The sequence below is a fragment of the Phacochoerus africanus genome, chromosome 4 (assembly GCF_016906955.1).
Source record: "Phacochoerus africanus isolate WHEZ1 chromosome 4, ROS_Pafr_v1, whole genome shotgun sequence".
Classification (NCBI taxonomy): domain Eukaryota; kingdom Metazoa; phylum Chordata; class Mammalia; order Artiodactyla; family Suidae; genus Phacochoerus; species Phacochoerus africanus.
This window is the reverse complement of record NC_062547.1, coordinates 1591008-1614449: the sequence shown is the minus strand read 5'-3', so window position 1 is coordinate 1614449 and position 23442 is coordinate 1591008. Positions and strand designations below refer to the sequence as shown.

Here is a 23442-nt window from a genome sequence, read left to right as displayed (position 1 = left end):
CTACACCGCAGCTCACAGCAAGGCCGGATCCTTAACCCACGGAGCGAGGCCGGGGATCGAACCTGCAACCTCATGGATGCTAGTCAGGTTTGTTACTGCTGAGCCACAATGGGAACTCCTAATTTGTTTCTTATATCACGGGTGCCCTCTGGTCTCTGACTAGAGCCTCTAGCAAAACCACTGTAAAAGTCAAGAGATACTGCAGTTTCCACTGTGGCTCAGTGGGGTAAGGATCTGACTGCAGCGGCTCAGGTCGCTGTGGAGGCACGGGTTCAGTCCCTGGCCGGAGTGGGTTAAAGGATCTGGCATTGCTGCAGCTGCAGTTCGGATTCAGTCCCTGGCCAGGAACTTTCATGTGCCGCGGGCGCAGCCATTAAAAAAAAGTCAAACGACATTGGCACGTTGCCAGAGCCAGCCCAGTCCATCACCCTGCGTGAGAATGTCCCCAGGGCGAGGCCACACAGGAGCGGGCCTCACGATGCGGTCAGATTCCAAAACAGGAGTGCACGGGGCCCCGGCCCGCCTCTCAGGCCCTGGTGTATGTGAGCTGTGGGACGCCCTTGTCCCCAGCCTCTTTTGGGCACCGACTCCCTTCCTTCCAGCACGAGCCCACGGGCCCACCCCCTGACCCTTCACCTGCTGCCCACCTCCTCCGTGTGCACCCAGATTCCCGCCCGCGGGATGGGTAGCAGGTTCACACGGAGCCGGTCTAGACTGCAGGCCGCCTTGTGCACCCAGAGGGTGCCTGCCCTCAGCCCGCTTCCGTCCACGCGGGTGCCGGGCTCGTGGGCTCTCCGACCCCCGGGGGACGCCGCTGCTCCTGCTGTCGGCCCCAGGTTCGCACAGGGGGGCGGGGGCAGTACCCCCCCCACCTCTTCAGGCCCCGACGTCAGGTTCACAGACAGTGACAGTTTCTCGCCCGAGGTCATCTCTGCTTCTGGCCCTTGTAGCTGCAGACCTGGTCATTTTGGGCATTTTCTTGGTGGTTGTTTTTTTTTCTTGCTTTTTTAGGGCCGCACCTGCAGCATAAGGAAATGTGGAAGTTGCCAGGCTAGGGGCCGAATCGGAGCTACAGCTGCCAGCTTGGCCCTGTCCACTCGTGCGGGGTGGGCGCCCTGCGGCCCGTCTCAGCCTCTCAGACCTGCGCTCAGGAGGGCAGCTCTGCCCGTGGCTGGGCGTGAGGCGCGGTCCAGCGAGTGCCTCGTGCTGAGGAAACGATGGTCGGCCGCCCAGACGCAACACGTCTCTTCCCGTCTGCTCACCGCTTCTGAGCCTCTGCGTCCAGGGTGAGCGTCTTCCTGTCCCCCAGGCTCCCAGCCTCAGCCTGACCCAACAGCTTCCGGGCACCCCCTGCACCCCAGGGAGCCCGCCCCACAGTCACTTGCCACCTGGGTCTGTAGTTGGTGGCGGCCCCTCTCCTGCTGGCATTTTGTGCCTCCGAAGCTGTGGACCCATCACTGCGTCACCGCGGGGGCCCTGTCCACTCACCTCGTGCACCCAGGCACGTGCCTCAGCTGAGCACAGCAGGCACCTGCTTGCCGATTCCAGATTCCAGCGCCTTCTAAACCTGCCGAGGCTTCTCCTGATGTTCCCGCCTGAGCACCCCCACGCCCCCAGAGTGATTTCCGTGGGGCCCTCGTGGGCGTCCCTTTAACGGGCCAGGTATCCGTAGCCTTCATGCTGCCCTCATGCTCATTGCCACTGCCCACGTGTCAGTAGAAACCCACATGCAGGACTGTGCCTACCATTCAACCCTCTCACCGTGGCCGGCCGGCAGCCCGCCAGACGGAGGTCTGCGCCCTCCTTCTCCATCCAGACTGGCGCCTCCCAGACAGCAGGCAACTGCGGCCCGCAGGCCAAGCAGCTCCTTGATGGTCAGTGGAGAGCTGTTCGTGGGGCACTGTCTGCTGAATCCAGCCGCTCCCCGGGCTGCGGGAAGCCTCCCGGGAGGCCATGGCTCTGTCCCCAGAGTGTTCCTTCCTTCGTCCTCTGGACGCTCTGGGCCCTTCAGTTTCTGTGATCATTCTCCGTCCTCCGACCCCGGGGATGGCTCCATGGGGTCTGACGACAAGGTGCTAAACCTCCTGAATGGAGGGTCTCTTGTCCAGAGTCCGGGCGTCGTGGCTGGGAGGGTCCCGTGGGCTCCAGCCCCGGTCTCGGCGGCGTGTGGCCATCGCACAAGACCTGCCCGCCCGGCGCCTCTGCTTCTGTTCCCCCTGCTGGTGGGGGGCTCAGGCCCTCTTACTGGTTCCCATTTAGCTGGGCCAGGGAGCCCGGCCCGAAGGGCGGGCTTGCCCACCTCCTTTGCGAGCTCGGGCAGGGGAGGCGGCCCGCAGGGGCAGAGCCCGACCCCCAGGCGCGAGCAGGCTCCAGAGGCGCTGTCACTTCTCGGGAGCCTGGGCCGACAGCCCCGCTGTCCTCCCAAGCCTGGCCTTGCGTCCACAACCCCGGCTCCTCGCAGTGCTGCCCCTGGGGCCTCACCTACAGGGTGTGGTCTCACTGGGGAGGGAAGCGCCCCCGGCTGTGGCCTCATATCCGTAATACCCATGTCCTAAATCGTGAAGTAAAGCCTGGCTGCACCCCTGCCACCCCCCGTACTCCCCCAAACCGCCTTTCCGATTGCCGGCGCCACCAGCCGGTTGGTTTTGGCTCCACGGGCCTGGGGGCTTCTGCACCGCGGCCTCCCGGCCCGTGTCCCCACCCGAGCACTATGCCCAGGCTGTTCGATCCCTGGCCTCGCTCGCTTGGTGCGTGAGGGACCCAGGGCTGCCGTGGCTGTGGTGTGGGCCGGCGGCGGCTCCCAGAAGGCTCTGGGTCTCCAGCAGACTCTCTTGTCGACTTTGACCTTGATTAAGCTGCCTGATCACGGTCCCCAGGGGCTTCCAGGTCTGCCCCCTCAGTGTCACCTGCGCCCTCGCTGCTCCTTTCATTCCTCCAAACTGGGGAAAACAGACCAGACTTCTTGGGGGCCCCCAAGTGTTGGGGGTCCCCTGGGCCCCCCGACCCCGAGAGCTCTGAGTGAAGACCTTTGTTTTGCCCCATCGACGACCTTTCTCTCAAGCCAGTTCCTAGTCACCCTCTGATTTCCACGCCGCCAGGCAGAGTCCCCCATCTTCCCCATTTTATTATTAGTCAGTTATGTTTTGAGGAGCGTCTGTGAAACCCATGGAGCTGAGACAGCAGGTTCTTCCGTCAGCTTTCTTCCGGGGGGGGGGGGGGGGCGGGCGGCAGGGCAGTGCAAGGGGGCTCCCCGTGCAGTTTGTTCCCACTGCCTGTGAACCTATAATTATTTCAAAATAATTGGGAAAAAGTTGCAGGCTGCGAAATTCAAACACTTTGATGAAATGGAAACGTTGCTAGACAAAGACTGGATCGAGTAAACGCCCAAAGGAATCGAGCAGAGCAGGTCCTGCGGATTCCCCGCTGCGGCTCGGAGGAAACGAACCCGACGAGCACCCAAGAGGACGCAGGCTCCACCTCTGGCCTCGCTCGGTGGGTTAAGGATCCCGCGTTGCTGTGGCCCGGGCGCAGGTTGGCGGCTGCAACGCCGATTTGCCCCCTAGCCTGGGGACCTCCCTATGCTGCAGGTGTGGCCCTAAAAAGACCAAAAGGAAAAACAAACAAACAAAAAGCCCTTCATGGCAACACCGAGACTGGTGTTTGACCAACTCGCTGGGCACCAAGGCCTGACCGAGTTGACACGAAATGAGCCATCACACTGGATAAATATGTGCTCATCGTATAATTCTTTCTGCTTCTTTTCTGTATTAATGTTTTCATTAAAAGGTAGGAGGCAAAGGATATTCGTTCACCAAAAGTCACAGTAAAGAAAGTGAAAGTCAAGTCACAAACGGGAGACAATCTTTATTTTTGTCTTTTTAGGGCCACACCAGTGGCATATGGAAGTTCCCAGGCTACGGGCTGAATTGGAGCTCCAGCTGCCCAGCCTACACCACAGCCACAGCACCGCCGGATCCCTGAGTCATGTCTGTGGCCTACACCACAGCTCACGGCGAGGCCAGGGATTGAAACCACATCCTCATGGACACCAGTCGGGTTCGTTACCACTGAGCCACAACAGGAACTCCAGTCTTTTTTTTTGGGGTAATGGCCACACCCAAGGAGTATGGAAGTTCCCGGTCCAGGGACTGAATCCGAGGGACAGCTGTGACCTACGCTGCGGCTGCAGCAATGCCGGCTCCTTAACCGAGTTCCCTGGGCTGGGGATCGAATCTCTACCTCTGAGCAACACAAGCTGCACCTGTGGTATGTGGACGTTCCCAGGCCAGGGGTCAAACGAGAGCTGCAGCTGTGGTCTACACCACAGCCAAAGCAACACCGGATCCAAGCTACATCTTCAGCTACCCCATGGCTCTCGGCCATGCCGGATCCTTAATCCACCGGGCGAGGCCAGGGATCAAACTCGCATCCTCACAGAGACAGCATCGGGTTCTTAACCCACTGAGCTACAGTGGGAACTCCAGGAGATAATCTTTACACACAAGTAACAAGTGATTTCTACCCAGTAAGACATAACACTTCCCCATGAGTCAGAAGAAGAGACGTAGGATGCAGTAAAAATCTCAGCAAAAGACACGAGTAGGTATTTGGCAGAATAGGAAACAGAAGCAGCCCATAATCATGACAACCTGGTGAACAAGCAGGGACCAGGAAGGCAGCACAGCACAGCACCTCACACCTGCCAGAGTGACGGAAGTTTGAAGTTTGTGTACCGCTGTGAGGCTAGAGCTGGGACGAGCAACTCGGAGGGCTGCTGGGCGAGCTCTCTGAGGGTGGACGTGCGCGCGCACCGTGATTTGGCGCCACTGCCGCTGGATGGGACCCTACCTCGGCTCTCAGCCTGTGAGCTGTGCCCACAGCCGGGGTGGCTCTTGAAATCAGGGGGTGACATAAGCGCGGCTGTGGCTTCAGGTTATTCAACTGGTGCAGGTGGCCGCACCTGGCACGTGGCTGCCCCACCAGGGGATGCCTCGTTTGGTTTGGGCATGTTGGGGCTGTCCCGAGCGGCAGAAAATAAGAGGCCATTTGCCATTAGCTAGAGGGACAGGAGGGCGGTCTTGCCTGGGGACTGCGCAGGTGCCCCGGCTCTCGGCCACAGCCGAGTCCGCAGGGACCTTGACCACTGGTCCGACCTGCGCCCCGGCCTCCGACCCACACGCTGTGCGGAGGAAGGTGCAGAGTTGGAAGAAAGCCTGTGAAAACACACGTCCTTGCTGGGTCCTGGGCACACAGGTGGGTCCCCTGCGTGGCCGTGGTCACCTGTGCACAGCACCTCTGCAGGAAGCTGCGTCAGGGCACCGGCTCCGCTTCCGCCTGCATCCAGGTGGCACGTCGGGTACAGAGCCAGTGGAGGTGCCCCAGTGGCTCCGGCAGCTGGAGATCTCGGTCCCACGTGGGGGCACCGCCGCACCCTGCCAGGACCTCACCTCCCCTTTGCCCACGCTGTGTTTGGCTTCCCTCTGGGCTCAGGGAGAGGCTGGCTCTGTCCGTGGGAAAGCAGAGTGCCTGGAACCGCTCATCCTCTGGGTCATGAAGCTGGGCAGGCCCAGCGGCTCCCCACTGCCCGTGACGCTGGGCGTCCAGACCCTGTGAGGTTCCTGAACCCACGGCGTTCAGGCAGCCCCTCCCCCAGTCACCCCTGTGCCACCCAGTGGCCGCATGTAAAGCAGAGAGAGGGTGGCAAGGGGAGCTGCCCGGGGGCCTCGCCGTCGGGCCGACCTGGACAACCCCGCAGCCGGATGATGGTTTCTCACAGCAGCATCCAGTTCAGCACCCAGATGCGGTGTCTTACCTCCTGGGAGCCGGCCTGCCACCTGCTCACAGGTTCACTGGCTTAGAACCCTGGATTGGTCAGGATTCTCCAGAGAAACAGAACCAGGGGGCTGGTGTTCCCTGGGGGCTCAGCGGGTTGGGGATTTGGTGTCGTCGCGGCCGTGGCGTGGGTTCGATCCCTGGAATTTTATACGCCGCGGGTGCAGCCAAAGTAATCATAAAGATGAAAGAACCACTGTGGCATCTCGGTCTCCATCCATCCGTCCGTCCACGTATCCTCTGTTTACCTACCTATCTCTCTATAAAAGGAGATGCGTCCTGAGGAATTGGCTCTCGTGGTTTTGGAGGCTGGGAATAATCTGCTGTCTGCATGAGGAGACCCAGGACGGCCGGCGTGGTGATGTCATCTGGTCTGCGTCTGGAGGCGTGAGACCCGGGGGGCGGATGGGGGGAACCCCAGTCTGAGAGAGGAGGGGCTGGGCTGAGCTGTGCCAGGTCGGAGTGGGGGGGGCGCAGGAGAAAGGCACGTGTCTCCCCCGCCACGCGGCCTTGTGTTCTGTCCAGGCCTCAGTGGCTGGACGGGGCCCACCCACTCGGGGAGGCCCACCTGCTCCACTGCGTCCACCTGGAAACACGCCCCGGCTCCCCCAGAAGTGAAGTCCCATCTGCGGCCCGCGAGGGTCACGCTGACACAGAGGTGAACGTTACGGACGCCTGCTTTGTGGGGGGGGGGTAGTGGTTGTTCCCCCTGGACGTAGCCCTCCTGCTGGATTCGGATCTGCTCCCCGCCGGCACCAGCGCTTTCCTTACTGACTTAAAGCCTAATTTACTCTCCCGGCTCCTCACGGGTCCTTTTTGGCCGAGGAGCGACTTCCCAGCCAGAGGAACCAAGGAAAGGTGGCATCATTAAGGACCACGGGGACAGCGCTGTGACACCGGCACTGTGTCCTGCAGGCGATGCTAGTCAATGGCGCTGTTTCCCCCAAATCAGGGTACGGGGGCGGGGGGCGCATGTCATTAGAACCAATGAGCCATTCTCAACAGTCTGCCCCTCGCCCGGCAGGTCCTGCGCTCCTGGTTGGGACGTTTTGTGACCGGCAACACGATGCTTTGAACAAAGCAAGAGCGTCCTGGAGTTGGAACTGGGGCTCCCACCCGGTGCACTGGGACCTCTCCCCCCCGGGGTTAGGGAGCACAAAGGGGGTGGCGCTGACGGCCGGGTGAGCCGTCCGGAGGAAGCGGGGTGCCGTCAGCCTCTCCACATCCACATCCGGGGACCGGGGCTGGAGGTCTTCATTCAGCTTGCTGTGTCACAGGGAGTCACAAGAGGAGAGGCGCTCGGGCCGCTGAGGGGACCTGGCCCCGGGGTGCGGAGCAGGCGAGCGTGGCGGCCGTCTTGGCCTCACGGCCGCGGCCAAAAGGAGCACCAGCCCACGGCTCCCAGCAGCGTCCGCTCTCCTGCTGCATCAGAGGCAGGTCTGCAGGGTTTCACGAGGTTCCCCTTTCTGTCCCCCACTGCTGTGTGTGGAGATTTAGCTGAAACTTTCTGGGAAATTTATTTTGCAAGATGAGAGGAAGGGAGTGAGGAGAGGAGCACGTCCCCAGGTCCCTGGATGGTTACCAAACGCAGAACTATGAGGCTTCTGGCACCTTCTGGGGGCAGGGGGGCTGTGCACCTCACCTGCAGGGGGGCTATTTGCTTTCTATCAGGTGGGAGCCTGTTCTGGAAGGTGAAAGTGTGGGAAGAGAGGGTGGGATTGGAAACACGAGCGGCGGATGAGTCGGCATCTGTCACTTTGTCCCTGTCACAGACGTATCCCATTCTCCTTTGTCGGCTGGGCCAGCTTGGTGTCCCACCTGGGACTTTGGGCTTTGAGCGAAGGATGCGCCAGTTGGTTAGAGAGCGCTCCTCCACCAGGCGGTCGGGTGGCCGGCGGCCGGGCTGCGGCCGGCAGAAGTGCCCAAATGCCCCCTCCCCGCCCCGCCGGCCTCAGTCCCTGGGTTCCGTAAACACCGAATCACTAACGCTGTGGTTGCTCCTTGGCCGGGGGCGTTACCTGGGTGGGCTCATCTAGCCCCCTGAGCCTCTGAAAGCAGAGCCCTCCAGCAGGTAGCAGAGTCAGAGGAATTCTCCGCACCAGCAGGAGCCCCCCTGCCGTGTGGACCTGAGGCTGGGGGGCCCCGTGAGAAGGGGAGGTGGTCTCGGGGAGCAGAACTGCCCGGTTGACAGCTGGCAAGGAAGGGGCCCCGGTCCTGCAGCCGCGCAGAACTGAACTCTGCCCACCCCCTGACCAGGGAAGGGGGGTGGCCTGGAGGGGCCCAGGGTCTGCCGGGGGGGAGCCCAGCCCTGCCCCCAGCTGGGCTTGACCTTGCGAGGCTCCATGCAGAGCTCGGCCAAGCCTGCCCTCTGCTTCCTCTGTCCTGCCTCCTTCCCGCCGGCTCCCAGCCTGTGAGAGTCCCCCTGCGCCAGCCCCACACCTCTGGCCGGAGGTCCTGGCTCCCGGGCCCGCGTGACGCGGAGGGAAAGGCCTGGTCCCCTCCTGGTAAGGATCACGTGTGGGCCAGGGCCGCAGTGTCACTGCCGCCTCCGTGGGTGGGCGGCTTCGTGTCCTGGAGCAGGAAAGAGGCCCTTAAGCATCTGCTCGGACCTGGACGGGCCTCGCAAACATCTGCCTCAGGCGCGTGACGAGGTGCTGGCCCCTCCCGGCAGCATCTGAAGAAGATGGGCTCCTGGGGCTGGCGGCCACCGGCCCTGAGGGGCAGAGGGAACTGTGAGGATGCGGGGGCGAGGCAGGACACCTGGGCAGGCCGGGCACCCAGGCGGCCAGGGCAGGGCGGCTGGGTGGGGGGTGGAGGAGACGGCCAGCAGGTCCGGTGGGAGCACGAGGGGGGGAGGGGCTGCTGGGCCCCCCCTGCTCCCTGTGCACGGGGTGCCTGGGGCTCCCCAGGTCAGAGGTCCTGGCCGGGGCTATCCTGGGAGCCCCAGAAGCACCGTCTCTCGCTGCGGGCTGAGACGGCACCGGGGAGGCTGGGGCTTGGCGGGTGGGGAGGTGCTAGGAGCCGTGGTAGGTGTCCCCTCCCTCAGCGTGGCCCCCCCACCCAAGCCCCCTCTAGAGTGTGGCTTGTGCTCTGGGCGGAGGCAGAGATCTTGGCTGGGGGAAGGGGTGGGCACTCCCTGCCTGCCCTGCCTCCACTCGCCCCCCTGTAGGACCCTTTTGGGAAGGTGGCGAGGGGGTGGGGGCCTACCTTGGGCTCAGGGTGTATTTGCCCTTGCGGTCCAAGCTGCGGCCCGAGTGGATGGCGAAGCAGAGGAAGGCGCTGAGCAGCACGGCGTACACCTGGGGGGGAGCGGCAGCTGTGGGGGAGGGGCCTCAGCCCCCCCCCCCCTCAAAGGCACTGGGCTGTGAGGGTTCCTGGCCATCACCCCTGCCCCCCAGGCCTGCGGCTCGCTGCTCCCCGCTCCCCGTGCAGGGCAAGCCCAGCTGGTCCCCAAGATCCGGGATTCCGGCCTGGGGTGCCCAGTCCTGCCCTTCGGTCTGGGGCCTGGCCTCAGGCTGGCGGAGGGGCGGGGAGGTGGGGAGGGGGCTGGGAGTGGGGGGGGTACCGTGGAGACGAGGCCGAGGCTGATCAGAGTGGACACGGCGTTCCCGTGGTTCCTCAGGAAGCTCCCGAGCCCCCGCAGGCAGTCCTGGCAGAGGGCGGCCCACGTGAGCCCCGACCACCCTCCCAGCCCAGAGCTGAAGCCCACCTAGGACACACGCTCCGGCTGTGGAGGTCGGGGTGTGGCACATGGCAGGACAACGCCCCAACGCTCTGGGGACGCGCACCGGAAGCAGGCGAAACCCAGCAGGGTGGAGACGCCTCTGTGGGGACTGCGGCTCCCTGGGGTGCAGCAGGGAGCGCCCTTGGGGAGTCCCTGGGGCTGCCTGCCTCGGGTTGTGTGTTTGGTCCCCTGTCCCCCGAGAGGCAGGCTGGGTCTCAGTTACTATGGGGTCCCCAGCACCCCATCCAGGGTGGGGCACAGAGCCTGGCTGAGGATCGGGGGCTGGGGGGGGGGGTCCTGGACTCGTCCTGCCCCCATCCTGGCCTTGCACTGCCCAGCCCGAGCGGGGATCCACAGCGGCTCCGTCTCCAAGGAAAAGGGAGGCAACGGTCCTGTCTCTGAACCACTCAGTGGTGGCATCTGGTTCTGGGGATGGACTTGGCGTCAGGGATAGGCCGGGGGCCGGAAGTGCAGGGGGCTAGGCTGGGTTTGGTTCTCAAGGCCAGGACCGGGTTGGGAGGGGGGGGAGAGGAGGCTGGCTTGGCATCTGTTGGGCTGTCCATCTGCCGTGGACAGGTCTGAGCCCTGCAGCCCCCCGCCTCCCGCGGCTGCTTGGATCTCTAGCCTTGGCTGGAACCCGGGCCCTGCTCACACCTGGGACAGGGACCAGCGCCGGCTGCCCTGGAGGTGGGGACGCGTGGGTCAGGACTGTCCCTGCTAGAAAGCAGCTCCAAATGGCTGCAGGAGCCCTGGGCAGCACCGCACCCCTGCGTGCTGGTGCGGGGGCCTTGTGGGAAAAAGAACCCTAATCGGCCCCTTTTCCCCACTGTGGTCGCACGTCCTCTTTGGAAGGCAGCCCGCAGGACCCCAGCGTTGCCCCCCCTCCCCTCCCCCAGGGTGGCCTGCGCACCCTCCTGTGCCACGAGGCCTGTACAGCCAAACGCAGGGCCCTGCCCCACAACCCAGAAGGTACCAAGCCCGCCCTCACCCCCCTCTGCAGACGGGGTCCTGAGGCCTCTCCCTGGGTGGCGTGAACGGGCCTCCTGACTCCCCCCTTCCCTGCACACTGGGGCCTTTTGCCCTTGCCCCTTCCCAGCATGAGGGCCCAATGGGATGGCGCTGTTGGCTCTGTCCCAGGCTGGGCCCCGAGCCATTTGCCTCCTCCTATCTGTTTCTTGGAGGTGGCCAGGAGCCTCTCACCAGAGATAGGGGTGAGTCTGCTTCCTGGACGGAGGGGGAGGGGGGCTGGGGGAGGGCAGGTCGCCGTGGTGGTGGGAAGAGCCCGCCTCTGTCCCACTGAGGCCCTCGTGGCCGGACTCTGGCCCAGGGACTAGGGACTCTGGCCTCCCTAGAAAGACCTGGCTCCCTGGGGGCGGGGGGGGCTCGGAACTCTGCCCCCCGACCTAGGCAGGGCTGACCTTTCCTATTCTGGGGGCCCTGGGCACTGCTCACCCCTGTTTGTCTCCCACCTGCCCTCTGCCCTTCTAGAAGCTTCCGTGGGTGGGCTCCCAGTGCCGGACAGCGTGCCTGGCCTTGGGGAGCCGCCAGGCCGGGAGCTGTGGGAGGGAGCGAAGGAGCCCCTGGAGCCTAGAGGAGGACCTGGGCCACGTCGGGTCAGGTGCCCCCAGCCCAGCCCCTCCCCCGCGGCCCTTGTGGCTGCAGCCTCCCCCAGCCTATCTGCCGAGGGCCCCCTTGCCCCCCGCCCACCCCTGGCTGGCCCTGCCCCCTCACCTGTCTTGCAGGCTCCTCTCCCTGACACAGGTCTGCCCCGGAGCTGCCCTGGAGCCCTAGCGGAGAGCTCTTGCCACAGCATAGAAACTGCAAGGACAGGCGAGGAAGACAGTTTGCTCTCGGAACCCCGGAGTCCCCGTCGGACAGCTGGGGACACTGAGGCCCGAAGGGGCCAAGCGACTAGGGGTCCAGCAGAGCTGAGGCCCCGAGAGGCCAAGACTGGCGCTCGGGGTGATGCAGCTGGCTTAGCGGGGGACCAGGCCCTGGGCAGCCTGGCCCCGTGCCCCCACCCCCCGTGGCTGGTGCTCACTAAAGCTGCCGGCCTGCCTGGCTGATGGCTTACCTGCCAGGGCCAGCGCCGGCGGTCACCAGGCCCTGCCTAACCCGATGCCATCGCCGTCTCGAAATTCCTCCTCCTCTTTGGACCAGACGCCCTTTGGCTCCGGGCCGCCTCCTCCCCGCCCCTCCCCCTCCCGGGGCATCCTGCTCAGCACCTGGTCCCCAGCCCGCTGACTCCGGGGGCCGCCCTGTGCCCATTTTCTGGATGGCAGTCCACCTGGGGAGGCAGACCAGCCCGGAGCTGCCCGGGAGGGGGCCTCCCCCAGCAGCTCACCGTGTCCTGGATGGCTGCCAGCTCCTGCCGCCAGATGCCGGACAGATTCTTCACCGCCCGGTCGAACACCAGGTCGTAGGTGTCCAACACGGCGTCTTCCACCTGCACCGAGAGCATCACGGAAGGCCCTGCGTTGGTGGGGCTCCGGGCCCCCGACGCAGCCTCGGAAGGCGGGCCTGGCCCGGGGCGCCGAGAGATGGCCCAGCGCCTCTTCTCCTCCCCGAGCGTGGAGCCTGGCCCCCTGGGGGCCAGTCACAGGGCGTCCCCCACCAAGAACGGCCCCCAAGAATGCCACTCTTGCCCTGGGCACGGGGGGTTCTGCAGGATAAATCAGAGGCCCGAGCTCTGCCTCCCGCCCCCAGCTCTGGCCTTACAGTGCGAGGCCCAAGGGTCCACCTGCTTCTGTTGACCTGGAAACAGGCGGTGGGCAGGGGAAAGTAATGGTGGCCCCGGGGAGAAGCCAGGAGAGGCCTCATGCCAGGAGTTCTGCTCCCCGGGGCGTTCCAGACCTTCGCCCAGAACCACCCGGTACAGAAAGCCCAGGCCCAGAGCGGGCCGCAGGCAGCCCGGGCAGATGACGGAGAGGGAGGGTGGCCACAGGGGCCTGGCTGGCTCTGCCTTCGCTCCGCACCCCACCTCAATCGGGCCTCATTGCCTCTGCCCAGCTAAGCACCCCCTTCTGTGTATGTGCTCATGCCACCCCCACACTGGGACACCCTCTCCTTGACAAGTTATTTCTTCAGGGATCAACTGGAATCTTGCCTCCTCCGGGAGGGCTTCCATGACTGCTCCAGGGTCGCCGGCCTCCTGGTGCAGACAAGGCCTCTTGAGCTCCCCTGCTTCTGATGCTTCCTTTCCCGCCTCCGGGACCCTAAGTCCCCCCTTCCCTTCCTTTCCCACCCCCACGGTATGCTGACAGCTGGGACAGGCTCAGGGGTGACCCAAAGGGCCAGGGTGAGCAGACGCCTGCTCTGGCCACTCACGCCTGCCCTCCAGAGAAGGAGAGCGGCTTTCCCAGTGCCGACCTGGAGGACGAGGGGACAGGCAGGCGGCGGCTGTCCACAGCCCTGTGCCCCAGTGGGAACCCAATGGGCTTTCACCCCGAACATGCCAGCGTTCCTTAACCGTTGCCGTTGAGACCTAGCCCGAAAGTCATCCCAAGCTCAGCCAGCAGGTCCACGCCCCCATGTTGGGGGGTGGGCAGAGTCCTGGGCTGGGGCCAGGCGCCAGGCTGGCCACCCTGGCAGGAGGCCTGGCTAGGGGCCCTGGCTTGGCTTTCATTTCCTCCGTGACATGGGGGCGGGGACCCGCCAGGCTACTGTGTCCCCACGGGAGGAGGTCCTGGGGCGGACTCAGGGTCTGGTGGCGCCTAGGGCAGCGACAAGGAGGCCAGCTGAGACCACCCTCATGGTTCCGGCCCCACCCCCACTGGGGCCCAGGGAGACCCTGGCCCCTCCACGGTGAGGTGGCGTTATCGTAATACCAGCAAGAAGAGGGACCCTGCTGATGGCTGAGCCGTGCGTCTCTCCCAGACCCCAGAAGCGGGGGCCGCGGGCTTGTCCTGCAGACCAGGAAGCAGATCAGGCAAAGCCCCGCTCCCTGCCCATATGACCCCAGGGCCTGGCGGCGGGGGCAGGCTTGCGGTTTGTACCTTCCTTCCCTCACCACCAGGTGCAGGGGGCCTGTGTCTCTCCATGAGAAAACTGGGGGTGGGGCTGGGGGGGGGGTCTCAGAGCCTTGGGTGTGCCCTGCCAGCGTGCCCCTATCTCAAGCCCTGTCTTTCAGAACGCCAGGGGCTGCCCCTCAGCAGGGGTGTCCTTGGGCTGCTGAACCCCAATCAGGCGCCTGGGGCGTCCCCTCCCAACGCTCACTGCCTTTGACCACCCGCCTCCCCATTGTCTGCTAAGCCTGCCTGGGTGGCGCTGCAGGTGGTCTCAGACCAGCCCCAGGGGTCCCGGGGTGGCTGGACAGGGGCGGAGGGGCGGGGCGCCGACCCGGGAGCTGCGAGGACGGCTGTCTTTCACTGCAGCCCTTTGCACTGCTGTACTTAATCCATGCATGAATTCTTAAGTGCAGCCAGGCAATCCATTGCCCTGGCAGGCCCGTCTGGGGACAGGGCGCCGTGGCAGAGTGGCTCTCAGGCTCCTGCGGGAGCATAATTAATAGCCCTCGTGCTCTGTATTCATTGCACGACAGCCCAGTCTCCGCATTGCAGGCCTGCGCCAGCTTCAGGACGCCTCCCTGAATGAGCCCTGGGGGGAGGGGCGGCGGCCTGGCTTCTGGGCCACCGGTCCCTGTCCTGCCCGTCTGTCCTCAGGTCTCCTGTCTGTAGGGTTGCTGCAGATGGGCCACCTTGACCCTGTGTTTCACCTTAGGGGGTCAGTCGGGAGGCGTGCAGCAGGAAAAGTGGGGGTGGACGGGCCTGGCTGGGCCCCCTGGCGCTGGGTGCTCTCTGCTCCCTGGGCCTCCAGTAGGACCTTGTGGAAGGAAGGAGCTGAGATCTGTCCAGCCCTGGGGGGGGGGGGTCCCTGAGGCCAAGATGTCCCGGGGTGGGGGGCTCGGCCTGGCCCTGGTGCTTGGGGCCTATGCCCTGGCAGTGCCCTGTCTGCACCAGCCCAGGTGATGGAGGACAGACCTGGGCTCAGGGGCACAGGTGGGCTCCACTGGCCCTTTGCGCTCGCGGGCCCATTCCCGCTGCCCAGCAGCCCCTCTGCCTGCCGGGTCCTCGCTCTCCTTTTATAGACCAAGAAACAGGCCAGGGAAGGTGAGCTGACCACCCAAGGGCCTTGGGTGAGCGCTGACCCCAGACTTGAAGCCAGAGCACCCTCCCCCGGGCCACCTGTGCCCACGTGGGCCTGGGAGGAAGCCCCGGCCTCCACTGACCCGGAGAACGGCACGCGGGTCAGCTGGAGCTCGGACCAGAGCGGGATGGTTTCTGTGGGGGATGGTGGCAGGGTTTGGGACAGAGAAGAGGCCCAGCTGGGAGCCGTCTGCTTCCTCCGCTCCCCTCCCCAAGAGGGGCCCCAGCCGGATTGCGGCCTGTGGCCCCTGTACGCTCTCCGCCTCTCTGCATCCCCTCCCCCCACCCCCGCAACAGAACCACAAATCCTGAGATCAGAGCTGTAAACACGTAGTGTCAGAGACAGAGGGTGGGCTCCAGCCGCCCCCTGGGACCCCTGCATGGGGCCCCAGGGCACCCTGGCAGCTGTCTTGGCCGGGACCACCCATGTGGTGACCCCGACTGTGCATGGGCAGCCAGCTCCTCGGTGGATGGGAAGTGTGGGGCCTATAACACCGGCCAGGCCCAGCTCCTCCTGTCAAGTCTGCTGACCAGCCCCACAGAGAGCCAAGCCTGCTCGGCCAGGGCTCCGACTCGTCCGAGAGCCAGACGGAAGGGCCTTTCTCAATGCTGTCACACGTGGGTGACCCCAGAAGATGCCGGGGTGGTGGTGACCCTTGGGCAGGGAAGGGAAAAGAGGCATTGGCTCAGGGCAAAGAGCCCTGGATGGGGGCCCCTCCTGTCCCAGCTTTGCCAGGGTGACCTCGCACGGCCCCCACCCTCCTGGGCCTGGGTCCCTCCCCCCGCAGACCAAGGGGACGGCCACCACGCTGGGAGGTGTGGTGACAGCCTCATCAGCTCCAAGGAGCCCTGGGAGCGGGGAAACGAGGCCCGTTCCCGTGGGTAAGGAGGACAGGACCCGAGGGGGAGTCGCACACCCACGGAACACAGCACGACCTGGGCCTCCCCGCCCAGCCGCTCTCTGGGAGCCTCTGCATCCCGCATGAACATCTTGGGGGGCCTGGGCAACGAAGGGGCTGGGGCCACTGGGACTCCTGATACACACCAGTGTCATTGCTTGTCACCTGCCGCTTGTGTGGGGTTCTGCCCGGAAGCTGAGCACACTCCAGCCGGACCGGCCTCGGTCTCCAGGCTGGTCCTTCCAGGCACTTGGGAAACCGAGGCCCCCTAGGAGGAGAGGGCTTGCCCAGGGCGGCAGAGAGGCGCTCGGGACGGGGCCTACGGGGCTGGACTCTCCCGTCCCTCTCTGTCACCCCACCCGAAGGAAGGAAGAAACAGGATCCCCCGCTGGGGGGGACCCACATCGGCCGTAACCACGGCCACCACTGAAGCCAACCACCGGCGCAAGACCCGCGGCGAACGGCGAGCGGGGTCACCCGGGCAGCCCTGCCTCCAGGCAGGTCGGGGCCTGGACCAAGGGCCGCTGTCCTCCGGCCCCCACCCCCACACGAGGCCCCTCCCCCTGCCTGGCCCGGCCCCCCCCTGGGGTGTGTTTTCTGGAACCAAGCCCGCTAAGCCATGCTCGGGCCAGTGGGGGGGGGGGCTCCCTTCCCTGCTTGCGCCCCACTCGACTCCCCAGGGGCCATCTGCTGGGCCCAGGAGGGCTTTAGTGAGGAGGGGGTGTCTGGGGCCCGTTCCTGCCTCCCCTCCCTCCCCGGGAGCTGCTGCCCATCCAGAGAATGTCCCCACAGTGGTCTCCCCGTCCCCTCTGCCCTGATGACGGGCAGGTAAGAGGAAGCATGGAATCCCCCTTTCAAACCCCTGGGGGGGCCTTCCCCTGCGGGGTGGGGGGTGGGAGGAGGCTTACCTGGGTGGGGTCGTGGAATCTCCAGAAGGCCACCTGCACCAGGGCACAGAACGCCAGGGCAAAGCACAGGAAGGCCTGGGCCGGAGGAGAGACCATTACCCCAGGCACCGGGCTGCCAGCCTGGCGGGTTCCCTACCGTCCCAGGGCGAGGCCGTGCGTGGTGGGCACGCTGGCTCCCAGCCCTTTGCGGGAGCTCCCTTTCGGCTCCCGAGGGCCTGTCGTTGGCAGCAGTGCCACAGCCCCTGCCCCAGAGCGGCAGGCAGCCCCTGGGTTGGTAGAGCCCCTGCCCGACCCCGGAAGGGCAGGGCAGAGCCTCCCTGAGCCTGGGATTTGGAGCTGGGAGAAGAAAGGCCCCCGTCCCATGGTCTGGGCAGGAGGAGCGGCTCAGGGCTGCCCGCTGCCCCACCAGGAGGGCCTTGCCAAGCAGGTTTGGTTTTGTTTTCCGAAACAGGCCTCCAGAGGTTCCTGGCCGGAGAGCGTGGCCAGGTGGACACCCCGAGATGGTGGGGCCCCTGGGGAGACGCGCCCCCCTTCCTGCCCTGCTTGATTCCTTTGGCCCAGCTGTCTCCCGACCCTGCCACCACCCCGGGCCCCGGTGCTCTGGCGGCCCGCTTCTCTCTCACAGGGGCCGGCCCCTTCGAGGTGCCCCTTGAGAAACTGATGAACGTCTCAGCCCCTCCCCTAAAAAGGCGCACGCGTCCCCAATGCTCTTTTGCGGGCAGTTTCAGAGAGTCATCACCGACTAGGAACCCTGGCCTATGTGCCACCTGGGGACGTCCCCGACTTAATGTCCTGGCCCGCCACTTTGTGCTGGTGGCCCTCTGATTCCAGACTCAGGCCGAGGCACCTCCTGGAGCTCTGGACGGTCAAGCCGCCTGCTGACCACACTGCCCGGGGCCTGGAGTGGCTGCCTGCAGACCCCACCCCCCACCTCACCCGGCTCTGTGTGGCTGGCTCAGCTGACGTGTCACCCCCAACTGCCCCTGGCTCTCCGTGACCTGGGGCAGATGGCGACCAGGCTCTCCACTCAGGGTGACACCCAGGAGAGTCCGTGACCGACGGCATGGACGGACAGCCCAGAGGCAGATGGCCACAGACTCTGCCGGGCTGGACAGGGCTCAAGTCACCGTCCGTACCAGGGGATTCTCCGGGCTCTGGGAAAGAGTGGGCCACCCCGGCAGCCCTCAAACTACCTCCAGCTCTCCTCAGGGCTGGGCAGTCCACCGGCCTTCACCCCAGGCCCCCTCCTGCCTGTCCAGGGGTCTGCAAGGCCTCAGTCCCACGGCGGCCCCCAGATGCCTCCCCTTCCCTGTCCCCCCACCACGCCCCACTGGCTGGGGGCCACCTTCCCATCTGGAAGCCATTGCTCAGCACGGCCTCCCAGGCTGGGGGCCAGGAGCCAGCTCCGGGGACCAGCTTTTTCCAGGAATCACGTCTGTCCTCAGCAGCGGGAGCAGCGCTCCCTCCTGCTCGCCCGCCTCGCCCAGAGGGTCCTGGGTGGCTTCCCAGGCCCCAGTCCCGGGAAGGCTGAGGTGCTGGGTGTGGCCGGGCCCAATCCCCCCAGCTTCTCTCTCCCAATTCTAAACAAAACACGTAAATTCATCAAAATGGCTTCCTTGGCACCGCTGCCAGCTCTGCTCAGCCTGCGCCAGCCTTTCATTTCCTGTGTGAGGCTGGTTTCGGAGGAGGCCGGGAGGTGGGGGCAGGAAGGGGCGGGGGAGCGTCAGGATGGAAAGATCTCTGCTCCCTGGCCCTCCGCGCGTGTGCGCGCACGCGTGTGCACACACACACACACACACACACTCTCTCTCTCTCTCTCTCTCACCCACCCCTCAAAGGGGCAGGTGTGGGAGTGGGGTCTCCCAGTGCCGGAGGGGCGTGCTGGGCTGGCCCCCCAGGCTGGGGGTGCAGGGTGGGTGGTTGGGATGCATCCGGCCATGGGCTGGAACCGCATCACAGGCAGAGATGCAGAACTGGGTCCCTGATCAGGGCACAGAGCTGGGGGAGGGGGTCAGGGAAGCTGGGGAAGGCCCTGGTGACCAGCTGGGCCAACAAGAGGCTGGAGCTGGTGAGACGGAGCCCAGAACCTTGGGAAAAGGAGCCTTTGGCCCAATTGTCTTCCCGCCTCGGCCTTGAGCCCAGCTCCATGGCGCCCCCTGGTGGCTGATGCTGCTGCCCCGGCACTGGCCTCTCCTGGTGCCCTCCCTGGGATCCCCCGGGTCTGGCCCCCCTGGCAGCCTCCTCGCCCTCCAGCCATGGGCCTCTTGGCTGGAAGGCTCCACACCTTAGGGCTCCCTTCTGGGGGCACAGCCCACCTGTCTGGTCAGCTGCCCCTGGGGCCTCCCTCCCCGCCACCGCTCAGCAAGGCTGCACAGGCCAGAGCCTTCGTGCCGCCCAGATAGCACCGGGCTGCCCTCGCTCCTGTGGGGCCTTGGTTAGGGCTGGAGCTGCCTGATGCCCCCGCTCCACTCCCCAGCACGCCCCCCGCCCCGGGGCCGCAGCCCCAGGAGGTGACCCTGTCCTGCCACCGCCCAGGAGTCCTTCACAAACACTTGCTGACACAAGCTGGGCCGAGAAGCCCACCAGCCCTGGGGACCCAGAAGGTGACCTCAGGGAGCCCAGGACTGCCGGCCTCGGACGCCCTCCTCCGTCCAGGGAAACACAGCCCCCCGGCATGAGCTCACAGGGTGGACGCGGGGTCTGCTGGGGGCAGGCTGGTGGGAGGGAGGCTGCACTTGGTAGTGGCAGCTGACTGAGAAGGTTTGGGGGGGGGTGTGCATCAGGTGCTGGCTGGGGGTGCAGGTGACAGTGAGGCACCAGCCCAGAGCTGAGGCCCCGTTCAGGTGAGAGAGGGGGTGTGAGCCCAGAGAGGGCAGGACGAGGGTCCTTGGGGAGGCGGGGCCCACAGGGGGGACAGAGACGGGGCCACAGGGAGGAGCAGCCCTGGGGCCAGCAGAAGGCCACTGCTGGGAGGCAAGGTCAGAGGCTTGTGGGACCTGGGGGGCGGGAAGCCCCCACTGCCGGCAGCTGCAAAGGAGGGTGTGCCTTTCAGGAGGCCCCCGGGCTGCAGGCCACCTTGGGGCCACTGGCCCTGTCCCCACCTACACGGGGCGGCCTGGCCACTTCGTAAAGGGGAGAGAATCCACCCACCGCCCATTCCCAGAGCCTCCGGCGACATAGGACCAGGACCCCCCCGCAACCCCAGAGCCTTTGGGATGCGCTCCTGGTCTGGAGAGCCAGGTCTTCAAGGCCCCCAGGGCTGATGGGGTGACATGGGGCCTGGGTGGAGGTGTCCTGGCTGGCCCACGTCCCTGGGCCTCTGTTTCTGTCGGGACCCTGAGGGGAGAGACGGGGCCCTGTGACCTCCCAGCCCCATCCCAGTGGGGGCGCCGGGGACAGGGAGAACTCACCCCCACCATGAGGCCCCTGGCTTCTCTCACTGTGGCTGCAGAGCTCAGCACAGCCCCCAGGGCCAGGAGCCCCGCCAGGCCGGTTCCTGCGAAGAAGGCTGGGTGTGGAGAGGGAGGAGGGTCAGGGCACCTGGGTGGGGGTCCCGAACTCCAACCCCAGCGCAACTCAGGCTGTTGGACTTGCAGGAGCTCTGAAGGGGCCACATCTCCCACACCAGACGGGGATGTGGCTCCCACCCCCACCCCTGCCTCCCCCGGCCCTGCCCCGCCCCCTCCTCCTCTGCTCTCCTGCCCCCTTTATTTTAGGGCCCTCGGCTTATGGAGGTTCCCAGGGTAGGGGTCGAATTGGAGCTACAGCTGGGGGCCTACACCACAGCCACGGCAACGCCGAACTGTTAACCTGCTGAGCGGGGCCAGGGACCGAGCCTGCGTCCCCGTGGACGTGAGTCCAGTTTGTTTCTGCTGAGCCATGACGGGGACTCTTCTCCCCTATCTTAAAGCCACATCCCCGTCCCCTAGGCCCTACTGGCAGGGGGCCGCGTGAGGGCTGTCTTCTTATCAGTGCGGGCCCGGCTCCAGGCTTCCTGCTCCAGGGAGTCGGGGGTTCGGGGCTCAGGGTTAAAACGTGGGGCCTCCTTGTGTGCCCCGGGCCCCTCTCGGAGCTGAACCCCTCTTCCCGGACACAGAAGATGGGGTCTGGACGCCCCCTGACACTCCCACGCAGTCCCCCATCTCCCTGGCAGGGCAGGAGACGCAGGCAGACCCAGGCTGGGACTCCAGGGCGGCCCTTTCTGCCCCCGCCCCCCGCCCGGCTCCCCTCGGGAGACCTCACACCAGCCCAGGCTTCCTCGAGCCCTTGGCACCTGCAGCGCCCCGCCAGCCCCCCCACTTACCCCGACGATGCAAGGCCTCGAAGGGGGTCCTCTCTCGAGACGCGTGGCTGATGACAGCAAGGGGGGCCCCAAAATAGGTGAGAGCTGCCATGGTGGCCACAGCGAGGCCCAGGAGCTGGGGGTGGGGCGGACCCAGCGTGTGGGGGTGGGGCTGGGCCCCGACCCTCCCCCAGCCTCCTCTAGCCTCTGGGTTCAGCTGAGATGGGGTCAGCTGCCGGCTTCTGGGGGGGCTCAGGGAGGCCTTTACCCCGGACACCCCACCCCACACACACTCACACACACACACCCCCCAGACACACATGGACACCCCACCACACACACCCCCACACACAGATACCCCCACCACACACTTATACACACCCCCCCACACACACACACAGATACCCCCCCACACACATGGACACCCCACCAGACACACACGCACACACAGACACACCCAGACACGTGTGGACACCCCACCACACCCCACACACACAAACACACAGACACCCTAGCACACCCGCAGACACCCCCACACACACACAGGCACACACGACACCCCCCACAGTCACACACACACACACACACACCCCAGACACACACGGACACCCCACCACACACACCCCCACGCACAGATACCCCCACCACACACTTATACACACCCACCCCCCCACACACACACAGATACCCCCCCACACACATGGACACCCCACCAGACACACACGCACACACAGACACACCCAGACACGTGTGGACACCCCACCACACCCCACACACACAAACACACAGACACCCTAGCACACCCGCAGACACCCCCCCACACACACAGGCACACACGACACCCCCCACAGTCACACACACACACACACACCACACACACACACCCCACCACGCACCCTCACAGTCACATCCCCGCCCCAACCCACACACTCACTGTCCAGCTTCTCCAAGGGCCTGGACTCTTGGGTCACCCCCATTGTGGAGGAGGGAATGGAGCCCCCCAGCCCCTCGCAGCCCCCCTCCCGCCCCCCGCCCCCTGAGAGCAGCTGCCAGGGCAGGAAGCCAGCCCCCCCCCACTCCCCAGTTCACCAGCCCCCCAAGGCCCTCAGGCCCTGCCCAGGCCCCATGCTGCCCGGAACAGTCACGGCTCACGGGGCATTCTTCTGCCCGCCAGGACCCAGGCGCACGTCCACAGGGCGGCAGGCCCGGGGGTATGGGGAAGGCCCCAGGCTGGAGGTCCAGTACCAAGGCCACCCTCACCCTGCCTGCCCCTTGCCCAACCTGCTGTTACCAAGACAAAGAGGCTGGTGACCAGCATCTGGCATTTGGCCGCCCGGACTCGACTCCAGGGCCCCATGGCGATCGCCTCTCCTCCCCGCCCCCCTCCCACTGTGGTTTCCAGCTGGGTGAGGCCTCAGACCGCAGCTGCCCGCCCAGGAGGGGTGCCCCACCCAGATGTCTGTTTTTCAGCACCCGGCCATCTGAGCCTCTGGGTGCCCCGGAAACAGGACAGGCAGGAAGGGAAGGGAAGGGGCGGCCAGGCCGGCTCTGTCCCCTGCTGCCCCCAGCCCTGGCCTGGACCCCAGGGGGCTACAGATAACCGAGGCCCCTCCTGGAAGGGCGGCCTTGCTCGCGGCGCGGCTACAGAGGACCCTGCAAAGAGCAAGGTGGAGGGTGAGTGGGAGAGGGCGCCCGGCCGTCTGCAGCCTGGGCAAGCCAAGGCTGGGCATCCGTGAGTCCTGCCTGGGCCGTCGTCCTAGGAGGAACTGGGGAGAGAGGCCTCACGTAAACGGCCGTAGGAAACCGCATTTCAACTGTTCTGTGACAATGACACTTTTTTTCTTTTTAGGCCCCACCTGTGGCATCTGGAGGCTCTCAGGCTAGGGGTGGAATCGGAGCTGCAGCTGCCCGCCTACACCACAGCCACAGCCACAGCCACACGGGATCTGAACCACATCTGTGACCTACACCACAGCTCACGGCGATGCCGGATCCTTCACCCCGAGTGAGGCCAGGGATCGAACTTGCGTCCTCATGGATCCTAGTCAGGTTCATTAACCGCTGAGCTGCGACGGGAAATCCGACAACGACATTTTGGAAAGAACGATCTAAGTTCTGCCGCCTCGGCAGCACGAAGGAGTAACTTAGAGCAGAGCTGTCCTGAGGTCGCGAGGGAGGGGCCCTCACTTGTACCTGCGTCGGGGCTTGGTCAAAACTCGGATTTGCAGTCAAACCAACAGCACGAGGACGGGGCTGCGCCCTCAGGTGGGTGTGGGGCTGAGCTAGGTGGGCCCTGGGACCCAACGGGGGCCTGGAGGGGACACTCAGTGAAACCGCCTGTCAGGGTCCAATCTGGGCCAGTTTGAACAGCTGGGGCCTGGCTCTGGTCCTTCAGGGAGGCGAGGGGCACGGGGGTGGCCTCCGCACAGCTCGCTTCTCAGCTGGAATGTGTCCCCTCCCACTTGAGGGTGAGAGCCCCAGGCAGCTGTGGGCGAAGCGGGGCCTCGGCCTTCGAGAAACCAGCAGAGTGGGACTCGAGGTTGGCTGGCAGCTCTGCCACCTCCTTCCTCTCCCTGCCCAGAGCAGGGGGCAGCCAGGACCTATTGTCTGCCCCAGTGCCCCCAAGGGTGCCCCGCCAGCCCCCAGGAATCCT

At 65.5% G+C, this 23442-nt stretch overlaps 1 protein-coding gene and 1 long non-coding RNA gene across 4 annotated transcripts; one reads left to right on the top strand and one right to left on the bottom strand.

Annotated features, from left to right (window-relative positions):
• The first annotated feature begins 32 nt into the window (after window positions 1-32).
• On the top strand, window positions 33-6912 carry LOC125124815 (uncharacterized). The gene is made up of 2 exons (XR_007134315.1): window positions 33-1286; window positions 6102-6912. It is a non-coding gene; the product is annotated as an uncharacterized LOC125124815 (long non-coding RNA).
• Window positions 6913-7330: 418 nt separating this feature from the next.
• On the bottom strand, window positions 7331-22196 carry TSPAN32 (tetraspanin 32). 3 transcript variants are annotated; one of them, XM_047774963.1, is made up of 9 exons: window positions 22081-22195; window positions 20811-20925; window positions 19918-20015; window positions 16508-16582; window positions 11901-12002; window positions 11288-11374; window positions 9398-9481; window positions 9040-9131; window positions 7331-8545 (listed from the first exon to the last, which is right to left on the bottom strand). In XM_047774963.1, exons 1-9 carry the CDS (start codon window positions 22144-22146, stop codon window positions 8344-8346), a joined length of 921 nt encoding a protein of 306 aa, XP_047630919.1. In that variant the 5' UTR covers window positions 22147-22195; the 3' UTR covers window positions 7331-8343. The 3 variants fall into 3 exon arrangements, with proteins under 3 accessions (XP_047630919.1, XP_047630921.1, XP_047630920.1); XM_047774965.1 differs by lacking the exon at window positions 9398-9481 and having other exon boundaries at window positions 22081-22196; XM_047774964.1 differs by lacking the exon at window positions 16508-16582 and having other exon boundaries at window positions 22081-22196.
• Window positions 22197-23442: the final 1246 nt, after the last annotated feature.